This window comes from Triplophysa rosa, linkage group LG24 (assembly GCF_024868665.1).
Source record: "Triplophysa rosa linkage group LG24, Trosa_1v2, whole genome shotgun sequence".
In the NCBI taxonomy this organism is placed as follows: domain Eukaryota; kingdom Metazoa; phylum Chordata; class Actinopteri; order Cypriniformes; family Nemacheilidae; genus Triplophysa; species Triplophysa rosa.
The window spans coordinates 1,291,472-1,315,644 of record NC_079913.1 but is presented as its reverse complement, the minus strand read 5'-3'; the positions used below and the strand labels follow the sequence as shown (position 1 = coordinate 1,315,644).

Below are 24,173 nucleotides of genomic sequence, written 5' to 3'. Positions count from 1 at the left end.
TGCAATGTGTGGATGGAGGCTTGGGCTTTGTTTGAAATGGAATTAAACTCCTCACTGCGTATTGTAAAGTATATACTGTAAACATCCTTAAAATAGCACGGATGAGTATGCAGTGTGCAGTGTTGTCACATTAATTCAACAAGTGCAAATTGTTAAATGAAATTGTTTTGCAATTTAATTCGGTCAGATATTGTTTGGGCAGTCCAATTAAATAAAAACAGGGTAATACCAGGTTGTGTAATATGTATACTAGGGTACCTATGGTATTACCATAGCGAACAAACCAATGCTAGCTTAAAAAAAGTGAAACAGCGAAACACCAGATCAAAAACAAGCAGCGAGCTCAACATGATATCACAGGTATTTTCCCACCTTGGTTGCGAATGGAAGCAGGTGTGTTCTTTGTGTCTTGCTTACGTATGGTGTGTGTGTGTGTCTGTGTGTGTACAGCAGGTGTTTTCCCCTGGGTCTCAGCAAAACATCCGTTTCTGATTCTCACACGAGCTTCTGTTGTCACGGCGATAGTACCCCGAAGATTGAGCGCACAGCATTGTCCTTCACGTTTCTGTCTCCATCTTATACCATAGCAACCCGATGATTGACAGCTCGCCTGCCATCTCCCGGGTGATGCCATAGGCCTGTAATTATACAGAGCGAGCGAACGAAAGCGAATTTGCTTGCCTATTTGTCTTCCTATGTATGACATAATGATACGTAGAGAGAGCAAAAGAGCTTTCTGTGGCATCTACACAAGAGATAATGAGATGCCCCTATAGGTTGTAGTTTAATCTTTACAATACACACAGAGGATTGCTATCGCGTGCTCCCGGAATACGTACGAATGTTATGTTAAGAGACAGTCAATCTCAGTCAATTCAGTTTTTCCTAACAGGGGATTCACTAAACCAGAGGAAAATATTAGTGCTGGGTTGCTGTATTAAAGCTGCTATGTGTAATTTTTGACAGTAATACAATAAAGTATACACATAACTATGTCTTCAGAGGTGTATAAAGACCTTATTTAATGAAGCGTTATGTTTTTATTACCTATGAATGAGCTGTTTCTATCTACATACACCGCGGGTCCCCCTGCATGGAGTTCGCCATGTTGTTTCTACAGAAGCCCTAAACGGACAAACTGCTCTACAGAGCGATTTTGTTAATACGTTATCTCTTTCGGCAAAGAAGCAAAAACGTGACAACATCTTAGTTCTGTTTTAGCCGCCGTAGTGCTTCAAAAGGGAGGGTGGAGGGGTGGAGTGAGCCGTTGGCTGCAATTCGCAACCTCACCACTAGATGCCGCTAAATTTCATACACTGGACCTTTAAAGTTTATGAGACCGCAATCGTGTTATAACCAGGCACAAGATGACTTGTTTCCAGCAACATCGAATTTGTCTCTTCCTATTAAAGTGAAATAATAAGTTTAGAAAATTTGAGATTTATTTGTGCTTTGTCTTTTCAATGGAAACGAGTCTCACTCCACATTAGATAATGTGAACGCTGCTGAAATGAATCGGCTATCACATAAAAGTACCTAGCAGGCCTGTAATCTGTTTATTTGTGTGAGATTTTAAAAGCAAGCGATCCGAGATGTTTCATTGTTAAATGTATTCTATTATTGGCACTCAATAGTGTTTTTCTGTCATTTAATGGGAAAGAGAGGCTCTTTTGATTCACGCGCTTTTCCTCGTGAATCAAAAAAGAAGATGGTTTCAGAGGCAGCGATGGAGTCGTGCTACAGCTTCTGCCCACTCACTGCTGAACGAGAGAGAGAGAGGGAAGGAATAAGCCAGTGTATGAAAGAGGGATATTAAAGCGGCGATTGTCCATGTAATCCTTCCGCCTACAAGTTTTCCATAATCAGTTGACAAAAAAATCAATATGACAAGGGCGAATCGACCTCCAGGTTTCATTTAGAATGAAAAAAACAGGGCATGTCGCTGCTTATTCGCTCGTGTTCGGAGCGGCATCAGAGGTTATTCCCGGTTCTCTGAATGATGAATCGATACTAAACAAGAATGAACGAATCACTTGCTTACAGCTCTGTCTCAGTAGGTCCCTTATATATTAAACTAAGAAGAGCAGCTTTTCTACTAAAAACAGATGCCACTAAATCCATTTTGTTCCGTTTTCCCTGAATTGAAACCTTTTCTATCTTATCTAGGGAAAAGGCATTTTCCTCCTCACCTGTGAGGATTAACCTTCTCTGAAAATGTGAACAAAGAGAGTCAATTATAGAAAACATATGTATTATCTATCTTTCCACGCTCGCTGATGTCTATTATCTGTGTGTGTGCGTGTTGTGCTGGACATCTTGTTATTGTCCGCTCACTTGCGTCATTGCCCGGCCTGTTATCATGTGCCAGTTGGGCTCACCGATCAGAATTCACTTAAAATGCAACACTAATGTGTACACACACATGGCGTTACCATGACGAGCAGAGAGATGTTAACTGCGGGGATGGAGCGGGAGAAGGAGCGCAGAAGAAAAACAAAAGCTGAAAATATTGGCAGTTTATTCAACGGAGATGAAAAAAGCATTTTAAATGTAGAGAAGATAGCAATACGCTGCTGTGAAATTGTACCACTTGTGAGTCACGATGGTTTATAAATCAATAAGCCCTGAGATGCCATGCACCACGGGTAAAACCCCCTCTCACTATAATGTAAAATACATTATGGTATATAATAAAACATTAAAAATATATATATTTAATGGTGTTTGTAACTTTGAGGACTTTTGAGGCATAAAACATTGCATTGCATTGCACAAGCGTTGTGTTTATTGCACTTTTTACAAGCTTACGGAAATGTGCAGCCGTATTTTCAGTATACTAAAGTATTTATATGTTTATGAGCAGATCTGGAATGTTCCCCTATCTTAAATTCACTGGCTTAACAAACCCTAAGGCATCGTGAGCCAGACTGCTCCAGACACACATACACATGCAAAACGGTCCCGACACGCATACTTTTAAAACTGCATATCGGAAGAATTAATGATTTATTACAAATGTGCCCCTATTGACAGAAATGCTATATAATACACATAACTGTGTGTTCAGAGGTGTATAAAGACCGTATATAATGAAGCGCTATGTTTTTATTACCTATGAACGAGCTGTTTCTATCTACATACACCGCGGGTCCCCTTGCATGGAGTTCGCCATGTTGTTTGTACAGAAGCCCTAAACGGACAAACTGCCCTACAGAGCACATTTCATAAATATCTCCTTTGGCAAAGAAGCGAAAACTTGACGATATCTTAATCATGTGTCAGCCACCATAGTGCTTCGAAAAAGAGAGGTGAGCGGTGGAGTGAGCCGTTGGTTGCAGTTCGCAACCTCACCACTATGCCGCTGAATTTCATACACTAGACCTTCGATTTAGCAATTGTTAAAATGTTACTTACTTATTAATTATCTTATATTTGATTTATGTAGATCATAATCAAAAAGTTCTCATTGAGGAGAATTTGTAGTGAATTTTTTATCTTGTTTTAAATATGAAAACATGTTACTGAGTAAGTTCAAGTTTAAGAAATATCTCATAATGTTAAATAAAGCACCCAAATGTGTTTTGTGTATTTTCTTTTGCAGAATTAAGCATGAGAACATAGTCGCGCTGGAGGACATCTATGAAAGCTCCAATCATCTCTACCTTATAATGCAGCTGTGAGTATGATCAATTAAAAAAACTAAACCAAAATGTGTTTATGTCATTCTGATCTGTATTTCTCTTTGTTCTGTGCACATTTTGTCAAGTCATTTATTTGTATAGTGCATTTCACAATACATACGTATTCAAAAGTAAGTGTGTGTGTGTGTGTGTGTGTGTGTGTGTGTGAGGTGAGAGGTAAAGCTCACACACTCAAGAAGTTCAATTAAGTCTCATTAACAAATAAGAGCCGTCAGTGCGGAGAGGTTGTTTTCACAGCATAGGAAACATAATAGCGGGTTATTGTTTACGAATGAAAGCAATCACAATCTTCATTTGTCATGTACGTACACACAAACTCACTCTCTCACCCCTCGGCTCTTTTTGTACAGGCGGCCAGGGAGTAATGTTTACTTCATTACGAGACGTTTTTTGTTCTTACAGTAAATCAATATAAAGTCGTATTGTGTTGCCCAGTGCGGAAACACACACACAAATGTTTTACACAGCTGACATATCTGGAAGCTGATCGACAAGCCTGACGTCCGAGGGTTATTAAACAGACGAGAGGTCAGAGGTCAAGCACGCAAAGAGAACAATCACATAACACAGATAAAGCGGCAAGCGCAGGTGCGTGCGTGTATTATGTTTGTATGTAAATCTTGATTGTCGCAATGCGTAGACGAGTAGCGTAACAGCTCTCTCTCCAGTCCACCTGAACCTTTGCCTTGCCCTTATGTCGCTCTAAACCAGATGCTGTTATTTTTCCACGGAACACTAAAAAGAGATCTTTTCTATATACATAATACTCAAGCTTCATAAAAATAGTCTATATGACTGTGTACAGCCACGGAAAAAACTAAGATAAATTAAGAGACCATTTCAGAATTATTTTCAGTTTTTCTGAATTTACCATTTATGAGTTTAGGTAAAATTATTCTTTTCATTTCATTTTTTCTATTTGCATTTATTTGCAGAAAATGAAAACTGTAGAAACAGGTCAAAATAACAGAAAAGATGCTTTGTATGTTTTTAGACCTCAAATACTGCAAAGAAAACAAATTCATATTCACTTTTAAGCAACACAACAGTCATATCTACATGTATTTAGGAGAATATCAATTAAAAAAACAATTGTGATAACCTGGATTTTATCACAGTCCTCATGTGTCTTGTCATGCTGTCAGTCTTTCACATTGCTGTTGGATGACTTCATGTCACTCCTGAGGTTTGATTTTGTCGAATTTAAAAGACACTGGACTGGAATGGCCACAATACATCTAGAAAAATTTGGAATGGTCTCTAAATTTGACCCAAACACATATAAACGAGCTCGTGGAGTTTTTTTAATGACCTGAAAATGACATAGGAGTGTTTGGTTAGAGCTAGCTGAATAGCCCTGCAACATCACTATATAATCCTCAGACATTTCTGTATCTGTAGACTTCTTTCAACTCATGAAAGAATAAAAATGAGACCGCTTGTAAAATGATAAGAAAGGATTGTATTCATTGCGAAAATGTCCCTGCCAGTCCAGCACTGCAACCATCTGTAAAGAAAGTGTGTACGCTTACTTTTAAGAACGCAAAGTAATGTTGATAGACGAGTACATTGTGTTCGTAAGAGTGTGAAAGAAACTGATAGCTCTGACGTCAAGCTGACATTACAGTTCAGTTTAAATCTCTGTGATGGTGAATACACTTGCTGTGGTTCTAGTCCAGATTCATTCAGTCCATCAGAACAGGGAAAAGTGGGTGAAGGGAGAGGGAGGAACTGACAGGAGAGGAGGGGGATAGGAGAGCAAAGCGGAGGATTAGAGGAAACAAGCATTTATTTTCTGTCCTCAATGCGCCCCTAGAAACTTCATTGCACTTTGAATTGCGGAGTGTTAATTTGAATGTTGGCCCGGAGCCTGCCCCTCTTTCCCCTGTTAATGGCTTGCGCAGGGGCGCGCGCGTGTGTGTTTGTGCATTACAAAGAGAAACACGAAGAACATTTTGGCATATGGCTCGCCGATGAATATTTAAACACGACCAATCTGCTTTCTGTATGATCAAACAGACGCGGTTTAGAAAGCCTCTCCATAATTCACACTGCATGTACAGTATGTTTGCGTGTGAGCCCCAGTAAGTGTGCATCTTTCTCTGGCGTCTTAAGCATCCAAAAGGTGGAAACACAAAGACAGAAGACAGTATTTTACACCAGTAGGGGGCGCTTTTATATCAGCAGTAGTTTGAACCCAACAGTCCAGCCCAAGACTTTTAGTGAGCTGTTCTCTTTCTGCAGCAACAGATTACGCAACAGTAATACCGCAACCCACTCAAATCACTGTTTGAGCCGGAATTTGCATAAAATTAATGCGGCCGCATGGTATCTAGATGGAGTTTTTTGCTTAAAGGTTCTTTTGACAGCTGTGTTTTTTGCTGGGAGAGATAAAGTCCCGGATCAGTTCTGCGATGTGGGGGATTTGTTTATCATCACAGTCGGCACGCAGTACCCCCTACAGGCCGCTTTCAGATATTGCAGTCCTACAGGTGTATTAGGACACATTCACTTAATACGTCAAATTTTCAGTTTATGCATTAATGGTTTTATGCTCTTTTTAGTGTATCTGGTGGCGAGTTGTTTGACCGCATCGTGGAGAAAGGTTTCTACACAGAGAAAGACGCCAGCGTGCTTATTAAACAAGTATTAGATGCCGTCAACTACCTCCACAGTATGGGCATCGTGCACAGAGATCTCAAGGTAAGGTGACATTTCAACTTTGCTTATTTGTGTTTGATGCGTTTGATTTTAATGTGTGTGTGTTTCTACTCTCAGCCAGAGAATCTGCTGTATTTCAACCCCCAAGATGGATCAAAGATCATGATCAGTGATTTTGGCCTGTCTAAGATGGAGGGGACAGGTGATGTCATGTCCACAGCCTGTGGAACACCGGGATATGTTGGTAAGAAAGATAAACGGATTCTGTAGCGCGTTGCGTCAGCAACACAAAGGTTGTGGGTTTGAATCCTGCACTTCTGCCAAATGAGTCTGATTGTACACCCGTATTGCATCTATGGCATGCATTTCGTTGGGCAAATGTTGTTCTTTCAACTTAGTCTCAGATGTTTCTCCTGAAATTTCTTTTTTTGAAAAGTCAGACCCAAATGAGACGACGGTTGAAATTAAGATTATGTGGATAGCGAAGATCAGGTCCTTTGGTTTTGAACGAGTTTGGTACCTTGGCAAATATTGGTGAAATTGTAAAGATCTTGTTTGAAACTGTTGGCGATTTGTGTGAGAAGCAGGATTTGAGTCAAGTTTCTTGACTCAAAAGAAAACAATTAAGATGTTCTTATAGATTTCTGTATTTTCCACGTTATACAGTAGTGACCAAAGGTGATGTCCAACTTTGGTAAATGAATGTGTTTGCTCTTTTTTAAATATATTATCAAAGATGTATTGGAAATTTTGTAGGCGTGTTGTGTAGTTGTGCTTTGGTGTAAACCAGGAGAATGACTGCTGTAGTCAAACCAAAAGGTTATAAAAAATAACTGATAAAACTTGAGTCATTATGCTTTATATATCCTGTGAGCTTTTTGCGTTTCTATGCCTTTTTTGTATATTGGAATAAAACCCATAATCGCCTGATATGCTACAGTTTACTTTTCTGCAAAATAATTGTATCTAATACCTTAAAGGGGTCATATGGCGCGAATACGTGTTTGGTGTGTTATAAGTTGCTCATGCATGTATTAGACACGTAAAATTGCAAAAATGAAAGTGTCGGAACAAAAGAGTCATTCTATCTAAAAGCGAATGCTCACCCAGACCTGCCTGAAACGCCTCGTGTAACCACACCCCCACAAATCTACGTCAGATCCTGGTATGATCTGACTAATGCTGCGTTCCCACCAAATGCGAATGAAGCGTTAAGCGTGAGTGATTTACATGTTGAGTCAATGCAAAGACGCGATTGGACATTCTGCGGCGCGAATTGAGCGTTTCTGGCATTTGACGTGCGTAATGTGTGATTCGCGCGAGTTGAAAAATCTGAACTTTGGCGAAAATTCGCACCGCGTTAACCAATCTGGAGCTTGCTCTACTAGTGACGTGATTATAACGAAGCGAGCGGAGGCAGAAATCCGAAACAACAATGGAGGACAAAATCATCGTCGCTGTATATGGATACCCGGAGCTGTACGATACATCTTCTTACTTTTATCGAAACAGGAATAAAAAGGATCTTGCTTGGAAAAAAGTGAGTGAGGAGGTCGGACAATCTGGTACGTTGTAAAAAATGATCTTTACTCAATTTGAGCTAATATATATATATATATATATATATACGAGACTGGAGCCGCCTGGCAGAAGCCCCTCCCCTCTTGTGAAGTGAATTTCATACGTGAATGAAGCGAGTAAACTCAAAATGTTCAAGCGTCCAACCATTTATTCGCGCAAGTCGCGTTTGGTGGGAACGCTCTATAAGACCGCCCAAATGTATACGCAAGTAAGGTGGGCTTACCTCCTGATGTTCCGAATATGGAAAGAGACGTTACATTTCCCTCACACGCTTTCAGTATTCCACCAATCACTACGCACTGGTTAACTGGCCAATCATAGCACACGGGCGGGGAGAGAGGCGGGGCAAAGAGGATATACAAACATGCACGGAAAATGCAGCGTTTTTGAACCTTAAATTGTGTATACACATTGCATTACATCTAAAACAAACGATAATATTCATTTTAGCCGTGTCATATGACCCCTTTAAAAGTTTTTTTTGTCTATTTTGTATCAAACACCTCATATTTAGTTTATTCAGGGCATTAAAAGCAAATTTACAAATATGACCTCCAGACATCACTTTATTGTAAAGAAAACATGTGAATGTAGTATGCATGTAAACACATTGACGTCGAATTTCATCAAATCTTAAGTGTATGGAACGTGTATGGCTGTAAAGCTCATTTGTGTGCAGCCTGCAGCTTTTTCTTATCACACACTGACAGAACTGCCCCACAGTCGCCCGCTTTTCCCCTCCGCATCACTCCGAGTCAACATGACCGTACGTGACGCTGCGGCTAAAGCTGGACTCCTCAAAAAGAAATAATTCACACATACAATTTAAGTAACGTATAGTCATGTGTTCATACATGTCTCGTGGGGCCGTTAAACCTGTACATTCCTCTCCTCCTGAACATGTGAGGGTCATTATACGGTTGAAATATCTACCCAGTAAACCAGCGTAACACATGGACACCTGCTGTAGTTTGATCTAGCTATGCCTGCATCTGTGCACATATCTGCTGGGGTTTAATAGGATTTGAGTCGCTGTGGTATCATGCATGTTCATGTTTTAAGGTCGTCTTTGTGAGCAGGTTTCCATGGGAACTGTTTTAACATCGCTGTGCCTATAAAACCAATCCAGAACCAGTTGCATCCCGGGCTGGGGTCATGCACTGCTGTGTGTTTGAAGAATGTGTGTGATGTTTGTTTCTTCTTGGTATTCATCAGAAGAATATATTAGACTGAGAGCATCACAAAGGCATGCGTTAAGAGTGCAAGCGTGTGTGTATGTCGGGACAAATTGTCTGGCTTGCCCTCTTTTTGTCTTTAAATGGAAATGGTCTGAGAGCTCTTTAAATCAAATTTAACGGATCAACCACGACTTAGTCTTGCTCTTTAGCTGCTCATATTTCTCTCATATTTTTTTGTTTGTCTCCTCTCTCACTCACACACTCATTTATAGACGACACTTTAAATGTGATGATGAGATTATATTGATCGCAGGCCTAAAATAGCCTGTCTTGGAAAACATTCCAGCATTCCTACGACTGGAAAATACACTAGTTTTAATAGAAAAGTGAATCAAAAACAGGTGTTTGTTTACTAAAATTAAACTCACTGTATAATGTAGTCTGAGACCAAAGTGCTAGTCAGAGCGCTCCTGTTTTGCACGTTTGTAATGAATAAAATACAAATCATTCAAGTCAGAAAGATGAATTGAATTTCAGTCTGATTAATCTTTTCTTTTTTCCTTTCTATACGTTTCTTATAACTACAACTTACTAAAAGTCTTACAGTTTGACTAACAACAGTTTCACAGTAGATTTCACATTAACGTGTGTTATTTGAAGGTCATAGAGTTCATTTCAATTCTGATGGAAATGTGCTTTGTTTCATCTGAAGAGCTTTTAGGAAAGCAGCTTTCATAAGCAATAGATGAGTCAAAAACTGAGCACACACACTCAAAATGGCCCGCTGAAGCCCTTAGCCATAGAATCAAAGCTTTTGTGTGCTGTGTGAAAGCTTGTTTCCTGAAGGGAGGAAAATGTGTAGTGGCAGAAAATGGAGAGAATAATAGAATAAATTTAGGAGGACTGAGACGCCTGTATTCCCCTTAACCTCCTGTGGATAAGAACAGGGTTGTGTGAGTGTAGGTGTGTGTCTATGGTCTCCACAATTGTATACAGTACATGTCTGGCTAATATATTATATATATAAATAATATACAATATATACACACACACACACACTTTTTATATATGTATATGTGTATGTATCTACAGCATTTATGTGTTTATATACAGTATATATATTTATACACACACACACACACACACACACACACACACACACATACTGTATACAGTACATACATTTGTTATGTATATATATAAATATTTATCATTTTTAATTTTATGCTGTTCTGAAAATTTGTGAATTAAACAAATTATCAACCACCAATCATTGTGTGGTCATTGTGTGGGATACTATAATCAGTTCCACATTTGAAGTACATACTTTATACAATAATTGCTTAATAGAACAAAAAATGCCGTTATGTGATTAGGTTTTTTTTGTAGTCTTGATATGTAACGTTTCTTTTCTTCTTTCCTCAGCTCCAGAAGTTCTGGCTCAGAAACCGTACAGTAAAGCCGTTGACTGTTGGTCTATCGGAGTCATCGCCTACATTCTGTAAGTACCCACAATGCAACACTCCTCCTCCCTCCCACTGCATTTTTATATTAATCTGAGAAAATCCTTTGTCTCTGCCTTGAATGAAACCAGAGATATAAATACAGGTCATGACAGGCCAATGCTTGCTTATGTTTATAAAGTATTATTAGTGGAACAATGAGTATGTAACCATCTCTTACATTTAATGACCCATCGTTTCCTAAACGGATACAGATGTTGCACCCCACTTTGAGAAGGTTCCTTATACGGTGTTATTGTTTTGATGCAGATAGTGAACGTCAGAGTCATTAAAAGAGAAAGTCGATGTCTCACATGCAAATGAGATGCTGTTTGATGACAGATTTCTGCAACGCTTTATGGGAAATTAATCTCCATTTCAGACTTTCTTTTTGTATGTTTTCATCTTCAGTTTTCAATGTCAGAATGTGTCATAAAAACTGTACGTTTCAAATGAGCTGCGGCCATCTGGGCTTGTGTGTGTGTGTGTTAGCGTTTTATCGCAAGTCTGAGTAGAAACAAATAAACATAAATGGTCACTGACAAATAACAAGAATCAAGAGGTGGAAAAGTGTGTGTATATAAGAAACGGTCCCCATTTTTTCTTTTAGCTTTCTCATTCCTACTTCACTTGTCTTGAGGCTTGACAAATTAAGTTTTTAAGGTACAAATATTTAATGTCACTTTTATACATACAATTCTTATAACAACATATTATTAAAGGAACAGTTCACCCAAAAATGAAAATTCTGTCATCATTTACTCACCCTCGAATTGTTCAAGTCTGTATAAATGTCGTTCTGATTAACACAGAGAAAGATATTTGGAAAAATGCTTGTAACCAAACAGTTCTTTTTTTGGTGAACTGTCCCTTTAAAGCTGATATAATTTAATTTCATATAATAGTTACACATGAGCTTGAAAAAGATTTTAAAATGGTTTATGTTTGGTATTTATTTCTAAAATACCATCTACATTTAAGTGGACTGTCTTTTGTTTTGGTCCCTCGCTCTCGAGCGCTCTGGGCCGACTCCCGTGCCAACACAAACATTCGCTTGTCTTTTAACAAACCAGCAAAGCTGTCGATGAGATAGCGGTTCCCATCACTCCTACGCACAGATTCCCTCATCTGACGCTCTGCATGTGCATACGGCAGAGTCTGTCGCTCACGGGACGACATGACAGCGAAAATCATTCTTTTTGAAAAGCCTTCGATAAGCCGTGACACGGATAAATTTTTTTTGACAATGCAACAAAGTTGAGCAGAGATCAAACACTGAGATCAGAGAGTTCAACTGCAGAAAGCAGCCATCAGATGCGGCGACAGGAAGTGATGGTGGTCTTCTTAGAGACGTGTATTAACACACAGATGTTGGTGATCTCCAGTAATCAGTAGTTAGACCACCTAAAGCTAAAGATATGTGGCATCATGTGTGTGTTTTTACTGATAACCCCCCCACCAGCCCCCCCTCACTTGTCATGGTTGGTTGGCTCTCTCTCAGGTGTGATCATTGCAATGACAACCGGCTGAAACCGTAGCTAATTCTCTTAGCATCTGATTAGTTAACCCATCGCGATGTGAGAAAAACACAAAGCTAATGGGGTCCAAATCAGGCATTAAATTGCCATCCCTTTCACCCCCACTGCCTGCGTTACTCATGAGAAAAGGCTTTTTAACGTCTCCGGTGATAAGGAAAACAAAAAAAGATGAATATATTTTTTCAGCTTTTCAGACAGTAAATAGAGTTTACAGTCACTGATTAACAATTGTGTTTATCAAAGTGTTAAATCAAGGTTTGAAGACAAATAATCTGTGCTGTTAAAGGAATCATTCACTTTTTTCATTGTTTGTACATTCTTCAATGTTTCTCCCGATGTTTTCTCACAGGCTGTGTGGTTACCCCCCGTTTTACGATGAGAACGACTCCAAACTCTTTGAGCAGATCCTGAAAGCCGACTATGAGTTTGATTCACCGTACTGGGATGATATATCTGATTCTGGTAATGTCTTATTTAACTTATTTTTAATTATGTCTTAATTTCTTTGTTTCTTAGAAATGACCTTGGATGATAATAACTTAAATGTACAAAAGTTTTGAAACATTTATCTTCCATTTATATTTTTTCACATTTTTAAATAATAGTAAACGGCATTGAAAGGATTTCTACCTGTAATGGGCCCTTGTTGGCTGCCTTTTTTAATTTTTGTTTCCCAATAAAATAAATTACTGTGCAATTTTTGTCTACAACGTAAATTTTAAAGATTTAAATATACACCTTCAGATTAAAAGATGTTTAGCATCATGAGAAATCAGTCAAGTGTTTCAAAACTTTTGAACAGTTGTTTTTGTAAAAAGTGTTTTTATGGGAATATATGAACAATTAAAAAAAAAAATATATATATATATATATACAGTATATATTATTTGAAACAACTGCCAACCTTGTTTTTATAGTATTTTTAATTTAAAAAATCCTGTATTTGAAGGCAAAGCTTACTAACACTGTTAGCGTAGGCATTGACACACTGTAGCCTACCCACAGCTACCATTCTGAACAAAAAAAATCACCTCACTCCCTCCTATCCTCCTGTCTATACTCTGTCTGTAACTGTGAAACACACAGAAATTAGGCGAATGGACTCATTTTGGGGTATTTTACCTATAATTCACAGACTCACTCATCCATCAGTAACTCCAGTGGCGCAAAAAGGGGTATGCAGTATATGCGGTGCATAGGGGCGCCACACAAGGGGGGGCACCATTGTGCCAAAATATTATTTAAAGTTTTTTTTAATAAAACGTTATAAATAATAAAAAATGTAACGAAAAAGTCATTATCTAAAACATTTTAGTTTCACTTTGTCTAGCATTTTAAACGAGTTCAATAAATATATATTTTATTTAATCAAGTTATTATGTCAACCAATCACTCTTTGACAGTCAAATGACCAAATGGATCCAGCAAAGAAACTTTCCAAAGCGCAGAACAGAACATGAAAATGAAAAACAAGTAAATTGACAAGTAAAAACAATGTCCAAGTGGATAAATATCGATTATCATTTCATCTCTGTAAATCTTTAAGTTATTTAACGTTGTCTGAGAGGTAGTTCATATCATAATACAATATCAGTTCACCTATAGGCCTACATCTTTGTCGCTTATAAAATAAATCTATGTTTGTGAAGGAGCTTTATAATCACATTCGGGAGAGTCTGAGACGGCTGTTAAAGCTGTTAAGTCTCCCACTATCACCATGTAAGCTAGTTGTCCGGTTCTTCATTAAACGTCGTACGCTTTTTATTTGTTGTGTGTTTTCTATATTGGGGTAGCCGATGGGTGGGCGCCAATACTGATCTCGCAAACCCCTCAGAAATGTGCAGTTGCGCCCCTGAGTAACTCTTCATGCTGGTGTAAGAGAGGAAAAAATGTAAGCGGTGTGATTTACAGGAAACTCTGAGCACAAGCTCTGGCATTCGGTAAACACCACGGGCACATGATAGAAGTTTTTATGACATACTCGCATGCACCATGAAATTCTTCCGACCTACAAATGAGTTACTGAATCTAAATTTGAATCAGTGTTTCCACTAATATAGTCGAAGTCTCTGTTGTGTATCACCATGTGGCATTCATTCAAAATAAACAGTATTGTATGTTACACAAACTGTATGTTTTTCGTGGTTTCTGCCTTCAATATTGCATCTTTTTTCACTATAGCAGTTTTTTGTTTTATTTACAGCAAAAGACTTCATCAGTTGTTTGATGGAAAAGGACCCCGCAAAGCGATACACATGTGAACAGGCCCTTCGGCATCCCTGGTGAGTTACATGCTGTCCTGATCATCCACATCAAGTGCTTCTAGAGATTTGACCAAGGGGTTAATTCTGGTAAAATCATTGTGAAGCTCGAGTACAGCCAGAGGTGTAAAGAGTACCTAAAAACCATACTTAAGTAAAAGTACAGATACCTTGCAGCGAAAATTACTCCATTACAAGTTACAAGTCACCAATTCCAAAACGACTTCAAGTTAAAGACTTAGAGTATCTGAGTATCTTAACAGTACTTGAGTATTTTACTCGTACTGAATGTAGGCTCAAAGCAGCACTAGTCCTCAACACTTAAGAGACACGTCAGTGAAAAACAAGAAACAGCTGATTCGTGAGGAGAGCAATCGCATTTATTTTCCTAAATCATAATAAGACTGAACACCTCAAAATTTAAACAAATCATGGCCGACACTTAATAACATAACTTACGTCTATTACAAACACCCAAGTCTCATTAAAGCTCAAGTGCTCATAAGTAAACCAAACTCCTTCAAAAAGGTCTCTTCAATATAACGGATAAATAAAATAATGTTAAAATTAAAAGTCAAAGCCTTTTTGCACTGGACATGCTGGTTTTGGCCTCATCGCCGGGTGCAGTCATGTCCTCATTTCACATATAAACAGCCAGCGATTGACAACTACCTGATAATGTACTCATAAAGAAGCCATGTTGACCAGTTTTGGTAAGTTAGGGCAAAATCCACAAGATATAGTACCTTCAATGCCCTGTAAATGGCAATATTAATTCTTCTATAGCAAAAATAAACTCCTTCAAAATAAGATGGTGCCATGCAAAATGTAATGTGTAATTGCATTAGTCATTACAAATGTATTGGAGTAAAGAGTACATATACTTGTTCAAAAATGTAGTCAAGTAGAGAGTAAAAGTTGCTAATATCTTTAATTCTCAGTACAACTACAAAGTAGCCAAAAAGATACTTAAGTGCAGTAACTAATTACATTTACTCCAATACTTTACACCACTGAGTACAGCAAAAATAATTAGTGATTTACTTCGATATTGTCAGTGTCATTTATTCCTCAAAAACTCTTGAGCTGTGGTGAAACAATTAAAGCGTAACCTCGTGAGCAGCGTTTAGAGGCCGAGTTTATTTCATGTTATTAGTGTGACATTTGAATCGCATTGGAACGAGACGCTATCTGTGTCAGTCGGGGATTGCGTGTACGTTATGAGTATCAGGTTGAATCCGCTCTCTCCATTATTACGCTTGGAGATCTCTCTCAGGAATAACAGAAAAGCTACTGAATAAACGCTTGCCAATTAAGACGCTGCGCTTAATCTCGCATTACGCATTCCAAGGCGCTAATCAGCAATTAGCACATGCTCTGCAGACACCGCTAACAAGCCTTCACCACACAAGAGAGAAGAAAATTGGAGAACAGGAGAGAAGGACTGAAAACCGTAGAGAGCTGACGTACTTCGCAGTAATTCGAAGTGCGAGAAGATGTCAGTAGGTGAAAAGAGTCGCTAGTTTTGAATTTTAACTAACACTTGATTTGTTTTCTTCAGGATCGCAGAGGACACGGCGCTCTGCAAGAACATCCACGAGTCCGTCAGCCGACAAATGCGCAAAAACTTTGCTAAAAGCAAATGGAGGGTGAGTTCACTGTATACTTCACGAGTATACTTCAAGTTCATTTTAGTAAGCACAGCCTATTTAAGTTAGGTTTAGGTATGTTTTAAGTGTACTTTATGTAGTAATGTCCTTGTACAGTAGTATACTTCTAAATGTACTATTTTAATGATACTTGGTATTTAATCAAAATACTTTAAGTGTAACAGTGGTTGAGTACACAACTTGTTTACTTGTTAACAGGTACGTTTTTTTTTGTTTGAACTGCAACTATACTACAAATGAATTTATAGGAATACTGTGTACTAATTCTGTTTTTTGAAAATACACATTGAAGTACACTCTTATTACTAGTTGTTAATATTGCAAGTAGTTTTCTTAAAGTGAACTTAACATCATACTAAGTTTACCATTTATATATTATTTATACTATACTGTTACTATATAAACTTAAACATGTACATTTATAAGACAATATGCAAACTATGAAAAAAGTATTCAAAAGGCTACTCAAACAAAAGTAAACAAAACTACAAGTATACTTAGAATACTACATTATTTATTATATCGATCAAAAAACTAAGTACAAGATTTAACAAAATTTGTAATGCAAAATTAATAAATGACAATTGTATAGACCAAATATAATAGTATACTTCAGTCAGTGTAATTTTATTTTTTGTAATTTCTTATTTTTTTGTTTAAAAGAAGGATACTAATAGCACATTCAATTCTTTTTTGTAAGGGAGGGCATAAGAATTCCATCTTTCCATTTAACTCTTCTTTCATTATTGACTTCTGGTCTATCTATGTACCAGCAAGCATTCAATGCCACGGCCGTGGTTCGGCACATGAGAAGACTGCAGTTGGGCAGCAGTATGGGCAGCAGCATGGATGCCACGCATTCAAGCAATACCAACCAGAACCGAGTGAACGCAAACCAGACCGCGACCGCACCGCCGAACCAAACACCAAATTCAACACAGAATGTGACTGCGTCTCTCAGCCAAAACCACAAAGCTGCTCAGAACCAGAATACAGTGCTTATTAATGACATGGCGACAGGCACTGCCTCTGTACCACGCAAAGACTGTAAGTTCTGTGCTGATGAATTTTCATATAGCTTAAAATACTACATTAAAGGCGGGGTAACCGATTTCCGAATTACGCTTTAGACAACTGAGTCGGGCCGAGTACCAAAACAACCTTGTAGCCAATCAGCAGTAAGGTGCACAGCACACAGGACGGACATTAGCCGAGCCGAGTGCTGACGAAAGCAAAAGATGGGGTAGGGGTGTGTCTGTTTTGGTGATTTGAACATCAACAACGGCTAAGAGAAATCGGACACCCCGCCTTTAACCAAACTATTGAATAAATACGTAAAAATGCATTTGTTTTTATAGGTGCGGCTCCTCCTCACACTTCCTGTTCTCTGGCATCAGCCGCCTCCTCCACCGGCTCAGGGGCGGAGCCCTGCAGGCCACACCCTCCTTCGGTCACGTCTGTTAGCACAGTTGTAACTGGGACCAAGTGACGCCAGGTTCTGCAGGGAGAGAGTTGGGAGGCCACCGCCCTGTAAGCCCCACCTCTCAGCCCGCTCCCCGCCCTGCCATCAAGGGATGGCAGAGGACTGATCCATCGCCATAGCAACCACCGAGAGGCTGAAAAAAAACGTGCGCCTAATGCGCCGCGGTTTGACCTGCCATTTAACCTCCAGGTAACTAGAGGGCGCAATGCATGCAGCGGCAGGAGAAGGGGATTTCCAGCAGGAAAGCTTTCATTTCGAGAAGGCTGGGCAGAGCTGTAACGTCTTTGCTATGAATGTGCTACGAACTTCGCCAGCCATGTTACCTTTTGGAAAAACGAACGAGTCAAAGAGCGCAGCGGTTTAGGTGCGAAAGTGTGCATGATTGTGTCCGCCTTCAAAAGAGGGCGGAGCCAACGTCAAAGCGTTCTTCTTACTACAGTTTGACTCTTCTAGCTCTTCCCTCTTTCTTCCCTCTTTTTCCGTTTGCTCACAAATTTATTGTATTGTTAGCTACCACTTCTGATCTGTTGGGGCCTTCCACGGATTTGTCATGCTGACCTGCAGAAGTGCTTTTAAAATCACATTAGACTGTTTTCGCGACATTTTCGAGTCGAGACTTTAATTATCTGTTTGCACATAGGCTGTACACGAGAACATAGAGTTAGCTGAATTAACGTTACTGTATTACGATGAACGGGAGATTAGCGATTCGATTGGGTTTTTAACATCAAGATAGAGGTTAAAACAAGCTATACGTTTCATTTTGAGCTTTTTTTTGCAAACGCAGGGACAGGGCGAAGATTAAGGAGTCTTGACGAAATGTATTCGTGAGCTCCACACACAGACGTAACGTTAGTTGATGGTAGATTACTGAATATAGTACAACTGTTAATACTTAAAACACACATACTGTACACACAAATCTCCCGAAAAGCCATGGCAGCGTCTTTCTACGCCCAGTGTACGAGTTCTCAGGGAATTCCGCAGCTTCACTGGGCGTCATGATGGTGATGTCTATAGTAATGCCTGTATGGTACAAGATCGACTCATCCAGTCGGATTTATGTGAAGAATGTGGATTAGTGCGATGGACAGCTGTTTTCGTCGCAGCGTTCTCGTGAAGATTGTACCACAAAGCGCTAAAACGTTTTGCTGCTTTCACGTCATTTTGGGATTATGTAATGACCTTGTGGGTTCGAAACAAACAAATTCGGCGCTATTGAAACATTGAGGTTCGTTCAATAACATCAATGGACTTTTGAGCGTGAGATTGTTCGGAAACTAAAACATTACACAAACGTTACATGGTTTAAAGTCCCCGTGAACCGGAAGTTGCGATCGATTTTACTTCCGTATTCCGACACATTTCTGAGTGAAAAGGAAATTCAAAAACAATTAGTGGGCGTGGCTTGCGTTTTTCGCTGCGAATTGATTGGATATGTAAAAACAGCTGTTGCATTGATTTTGAAATGGAACTGGCAGCAGACTGAAAGTTGAAGGGGAGGAGTTAACGGATGCTCCGCCCAAGCCGTCTAGATGAATTTCACTGGGACTTTAAGGTAGCTGATGTATGTAGCTGATGTCATTATAAAAACGATGGTGCGCTGTCCTTCACAATTTTGCTAAAGCTGTGAAGCATTTTCAGTTTAAAGTCTAAAACGACATGAAAGCAACAAAATAACGTTTATTGACGGTAAACATATTTCCGTCAGCCATAAGTGGCTGATTGTTAAGCATTGGTTTAAGGGCTATGTGTAGATTTATTCACTTCCTTAGTGACGGCTAACTGGTCTTCTGTCCCCGGATGGCTCTCTTATATCATGTCCCGCAAGCTTTTGAAAGTGACTGATGTCTTCTTTGCCCTTTACGGTTTGTTAATATCACAGGAGAACTTGTCTGTGGACACAGGGATTTAAGAGTATGTGACATTTTCCAAAGTGCCATCTTATAACTTCATGCATTTTTCTTCACTTTCTTCTTGAATGTTTGTTTCAGTATAGATTAAAATATGACGCCTCGGTGTGAAGAGGTTAATGCTAAGGGATTTATTTTCGGGTGCGTTTTGTCTTCGTCTGTAAATATGAGAGGAGTTCGTATTCTCAGAATAGAGAAACTTTGCCATGCATTTTAGATAATACAAGGGTAAGATTTATGTTTGTATGCTACAGAATAGGTTTAGTGTTAATGGATCATTCGGCACATTTCTTTTTCTACTTTCTGAGTCACTTGCAGTGTAAGCATGAAATGTTATGGATGTTTCAGGTTTGTTATCTTAAGTTTTATCAACGTTATCAAAAAAGTTTTGTTTATAGAAACAGCTTGATCATTTTCGTGCACTTACCATTGAAGTCTATTGGGTAAGAAATTTTAGCACATAATAAGTTTGTATTTTTTAAGCACTTAAATCTATTATAATACACAAAAATGTTTGTTCTTCAAGCTGTAAAGTGGGTCTACATAATTCCTGAGTGTGAAATTTTGTACAGATGATAGTAAACAACTTTATCACACTAGATTTATGTTAAGACGTTTAATATTTTAGTTTTGTGGCTTTGAAACTATCAGGGCTTAAAGTTTTTCCGGCACCGTGAAACTGCGGAAAAAATATTTACTTTAAAAAAAGATTACATTTAAAAAGCTTATTGATATCGGTTCGAGTTCATAAGTTCGCCTACCAATGGTATGAGAGGAACACTTTCAACCAAACAAACATTACTAGCCAATCAGATTTAAAATGGGGCGGGTCTTGTTTGCCGGTGTGGAGACGTCACGTTGGAGAGTACGTTAGCGAGCGAACAGTCGGCACAACTCGGCAGGATGGAGAGTTGAGTTTATAAAGCCTGAAGCGGTGGTCAGCTTTTAAGTCCATCATGACAGATATGACATACACAAATTGGAGACTGTGACATAAAGATCGATAACTTTGTGTTGTTTCGGCAAATCATCTAATCAGACCTCAGCTTCCACTTCTGCGCGTCACACACGCGCGCTAACTGCAATTGAGATATCGAGGATCGATTTCTAAAGCGTCTAAATCATTTTCAAACTTTCACAGCTTATTGCACCTATCTTAGAGTTCAGTCATAAACATGGTCATAACATTTGGTATGTTAAGCTATGTTTTTACATACCATAATTGCATAAAACTATGGGTTTGTGGGTTATAATTATGGCCCCACTTCTTTCGAGTCATTCTGTGGTCCATACACACATGGCATACCATCAAAGTTTAAGAAACGTCTGTCTGAGACGCTCAAAAACGGCATGTTACTAGTTAGTTTCAAGGGAAATAATGTTCAAATAATGTTATTTTTTTGCTTGACAAATAACCCTGCGTATGTGTCTACCCTCGCAAAAAAAAAGAAAGTTCAGGCTCAGGATTTTTTTTGCTTTAACCCCTGAACTATACTTGTTCCATCTCTTGTCCCATTGACTTCCAGTGTAAGTGCATCAACAAACTAGGACACAAATTGAAACAATGGTTTTCAAGAATCAATAGCATGTCACCGATGATTTCAATAAGGCTTAAGTCATAATAAACCTGGAATGTTACTTTAGGTCACCTTAGGTTCAGTGTTTGTGATTGTCCTTTTGCCTGTGTTGTGTAAACAAAAGTATAAAACCAAAAGGTGTGGGTGGTGTTATGAAGTGACACAGTGGGTTACTGCCATGCCAAGACAAACACAAACATCTTTAAATTAATAATTAAAATGAACTATATGTTTAAATCGCTTTTAACTATTTTATTATTTTACCGTTTAACTTACATTCTACCAGACTAGACACATGCGCACATGTGCCATGACACACACGCACACACTATACTGACTATTCAACGAGTGCAATGAAGGACAAACAGAATGTTTAAAAATGTAGATCTGTGTTAGATTTGTGTTTTGTTTACTTATAGTATCATCATTGTTGGTCTGTGTCCAGAGCAGTCTCTCCGTTTGTCCAAAAGCTTTGTAAATAGACCGTGATTGTGATGTGTCTTCCATGTTGTTTCCGAAGAGATGATGTGCGTGTGTGTGTGTGTGTGTGTTTTCTCCTAAATGTTTGTTTTTTATCATTCCTCTCTCATGTTGTTCTCCAAGCACTGCCTTTCTCTGGAACTCCACCGCAGACTTTGAATCTGTATATTCGGCTCTCGCTCTGTGTTGTATACTGTACGTGCTGAGAAAAAACTAATCACATTTCTATTGTGCAAACTGAATATTCAACTGCGATCGGTTGTGATGCACCTTTCCGGAACTTGTTTTTGTTTTTTTACAAACTCAGGCGTCACTTTTGCCTCTTATGATGAAAAAGCTGTGACTGACAGGTGTCTGTGCTACCCAGTAACTGTGCAGTTCTTCAGACTCGTCCCCTGAATGTTGACTTATTACTGCGCGACCTCGCTGAAGATCTTAAATCATCTGCAACTGCATCGAATGATTTTATAAAGAATTGCCAGCATGTTAAATGCGCTTATCGGTTCAACGACTTGTTCTCACTATGTAACTATGTGTTTTAAGAAACATGTCTATATCTATCTATATACAGTATATATATATATATATATATATACACATTTTAAAAAATGCAACTATGACAGTGCAGGATGTTATCTCTGCGTCTCTCACGACCCTGTCCGATATAAAAGTTGCCCAGTGAAATGTGAATTATATCCTCTTATGCATGTGACAACTATGATCCATGTTTTGGGAGTGGCGTACGAATACTAACGTTACTGTGATGTGAATCTTCTGTTGATACGGGGCTTGTATATACAATGCCTTTGACAATCATCTGCACATATCAGAATTTATATTTCATGCTGTAAAGCAATTGGGGAAAGAATGATTGTGTTTTTCCTTTCCTTTTCGTTTTCCTTAAATAAATCCTGAATGATCATCATTTGTCTTTCTGTTATTAGTTTTTCGATGCAATCTAGATGGCGTATTTGATCCAGCGTCTTTAGTTCAGTCGAGCTTCGTTTACCGTGAAAGTGTCTGTTATTGGTTTTGGGGTGGTGGGTTCAGAATAGTTTAGTCTGTTGATCTCCACAGGTGATCGGTGATGTTCACCTCATGTTCCCTCATTAGTGTGCAGTAAGGTGGGATGTTGTCGGCCTCCCACCAGCTCGGCGCTTCAGGCTATACCGCCTGTTACTGAATCCAAAACAGCGGCCGAGGAATGAGACCATGTGAATATCATCCCGCTCTGCATGACCGCTTACAACCCCAGACATCTGCATGTGTCTGGCCGACATGGTACACTTCAGTGAGGCTACATTAAAAAAACAAAACAGTACGAAAACTATGATTTTTTAAAATACTGATAAAAGTAGTTATTTAAACTATCTGTTACTTTAAGTTGCATTTTGTGTTTCTATAAGGTTTAGTTTACAGTACTGTATGTGCACTTAACACAAGAGACATTTTTTTTCTAAATGAATGTTTTTTACATTTAAATAAGTAGACAAAAATGTAACAAAACAATCTTCATATAATGCTAATAGTTTATGCTCTGCACTCATCCATCACAGTAAAGTACTATTTGTGTTTTGGTTCAATGGGATCGATTCAGATTCTTGTTCTGTGCCAAACGTATTTCTGCAGGCCTGGCAGTACACATTTTCATTTAACACACAAACATCTTAAATTAGACTCTGAGATTTCCCGGGAGGAAAGCACATATTGTTTTTCTTCTTGCGCTGCCGAGGGACCTGCAGTATTTCCCCATCGTTATCCTCTTTAAATGAATGACTTGTAAACGCTTTATCAAACCTACAAGTGGGAAATTGTGAGTCATGCACATGTAAGAGTTTGCTAAAGGGATAAATAAATAGTGTTGTGTTGAAGGGACACTGAGGGTTTCTAGAGGATGCTTGGGTTATGAAAAAGTAACTTTCTCCAAAAAGTGGCGCAGATAAAAGAAAAAAAGAGGAAGAGTTTGTATTGGGACATTTGTCAGCAATGAGGTTGGATTATAGTCTGCATGTTTAGAAGGTGACTTCAGTTAGGGGTACAAACTGTGACCGACTTTCACGAAGTAGATTTTATTTTAGGAGATGAAAAAAGTACAAATCCTATAGAAGGCATGTGGCTCATTGTTTCTGGTTGAGCACAAATATTTTTTTGCCTGATCATCCTCTATCATTGCATGCACAAATCTATGTCTCACCACAAAATGTCCTATATAACAAAACAAATTCAACTAAATGTACGGCATCATCAGGTACAAGTTCAATCAACACCTCAAAAGCAACAATTGATCACAGGTGAATGAAATAAGCAGTCCTGACAAACTCCAGTAAGCCTTATTTGTATGAAATTATCTGGACTCACCAATGAAGTTCACTTGATAAGATGCACTGATCTTCATTTTCGTCTGAAATATATCGATAAATCCCTGTTCAGTTGAAAGCATGGTAAGGTCATTGTACCCAGCAGCCATCTTGGCGACGCCCCCATGCATCAGTGCAGGTGCAGCTCCATCTAATCTAGTAATCCAAATCTCCAAACATGTTTGCCAAAACATGTTTTAATAATTTAGCGTTTATCAAATCTCAGTTTACCTTTTGTGTTGTGTGTAAAGGTTAAATGCAGCATCAATTG

General features: G+C 38.7%; 1 protein-coding gene across 1 annotated transcript in view; it reads left to right on the top strand.

Moving 5' to 3' along the window:
* camk1da (calcium/calmodulin-dependent protein kinase 1Da) overlaps positions 1 to 22,470 on the top strand; it is a 40,727-nt gene extending 18,257 nt beyond the window's left edge. The window contains exons 3-11 of the mRNA XM_057324373.1: positions 3,602 to 3,676; positions 6,266 to 6,404; positions 6,480 to 6,606; positions 10,547 to 10,622; positions 12,511 to 12,623; positions 14,365 to 14,443; positions 15,984 to 16,071; positions 16,866 to 17,139; positions 17,451 to 22,470. Of these exons, the coding sequence (XP_057180356.1) occupies positions 3,602 to 3,676; positions 6,266 to 6,404; positions 6,480 to 6,606; positions 10,547 to 10,622; positions 12,511 to 12,623; positions 14,365 to 14,443; positions 15,984 to 16,071; positions 16,866 to 17,139; positions 17,451 to 17,581 (1,102 nt within the window). The 3' untranslated portion in view covers positions 17,582 to 22,470. The remainder of the gene's footprint in view (positions 1 to 3,601; positions 3,677 to 6,265; positions 6,405 to 6,479; positions 6,607 to 10,546; positions 10,623 to 12,510; positions 12,624 to 14,364; positions 14,444 to 15,983; positions 16,072 to 16,865; positions 17,140 to 17,450) is intronic.
* The last annotated feature ends 1,703 nt before the right edge of the window (positions 22,471 to 24,173 follow it).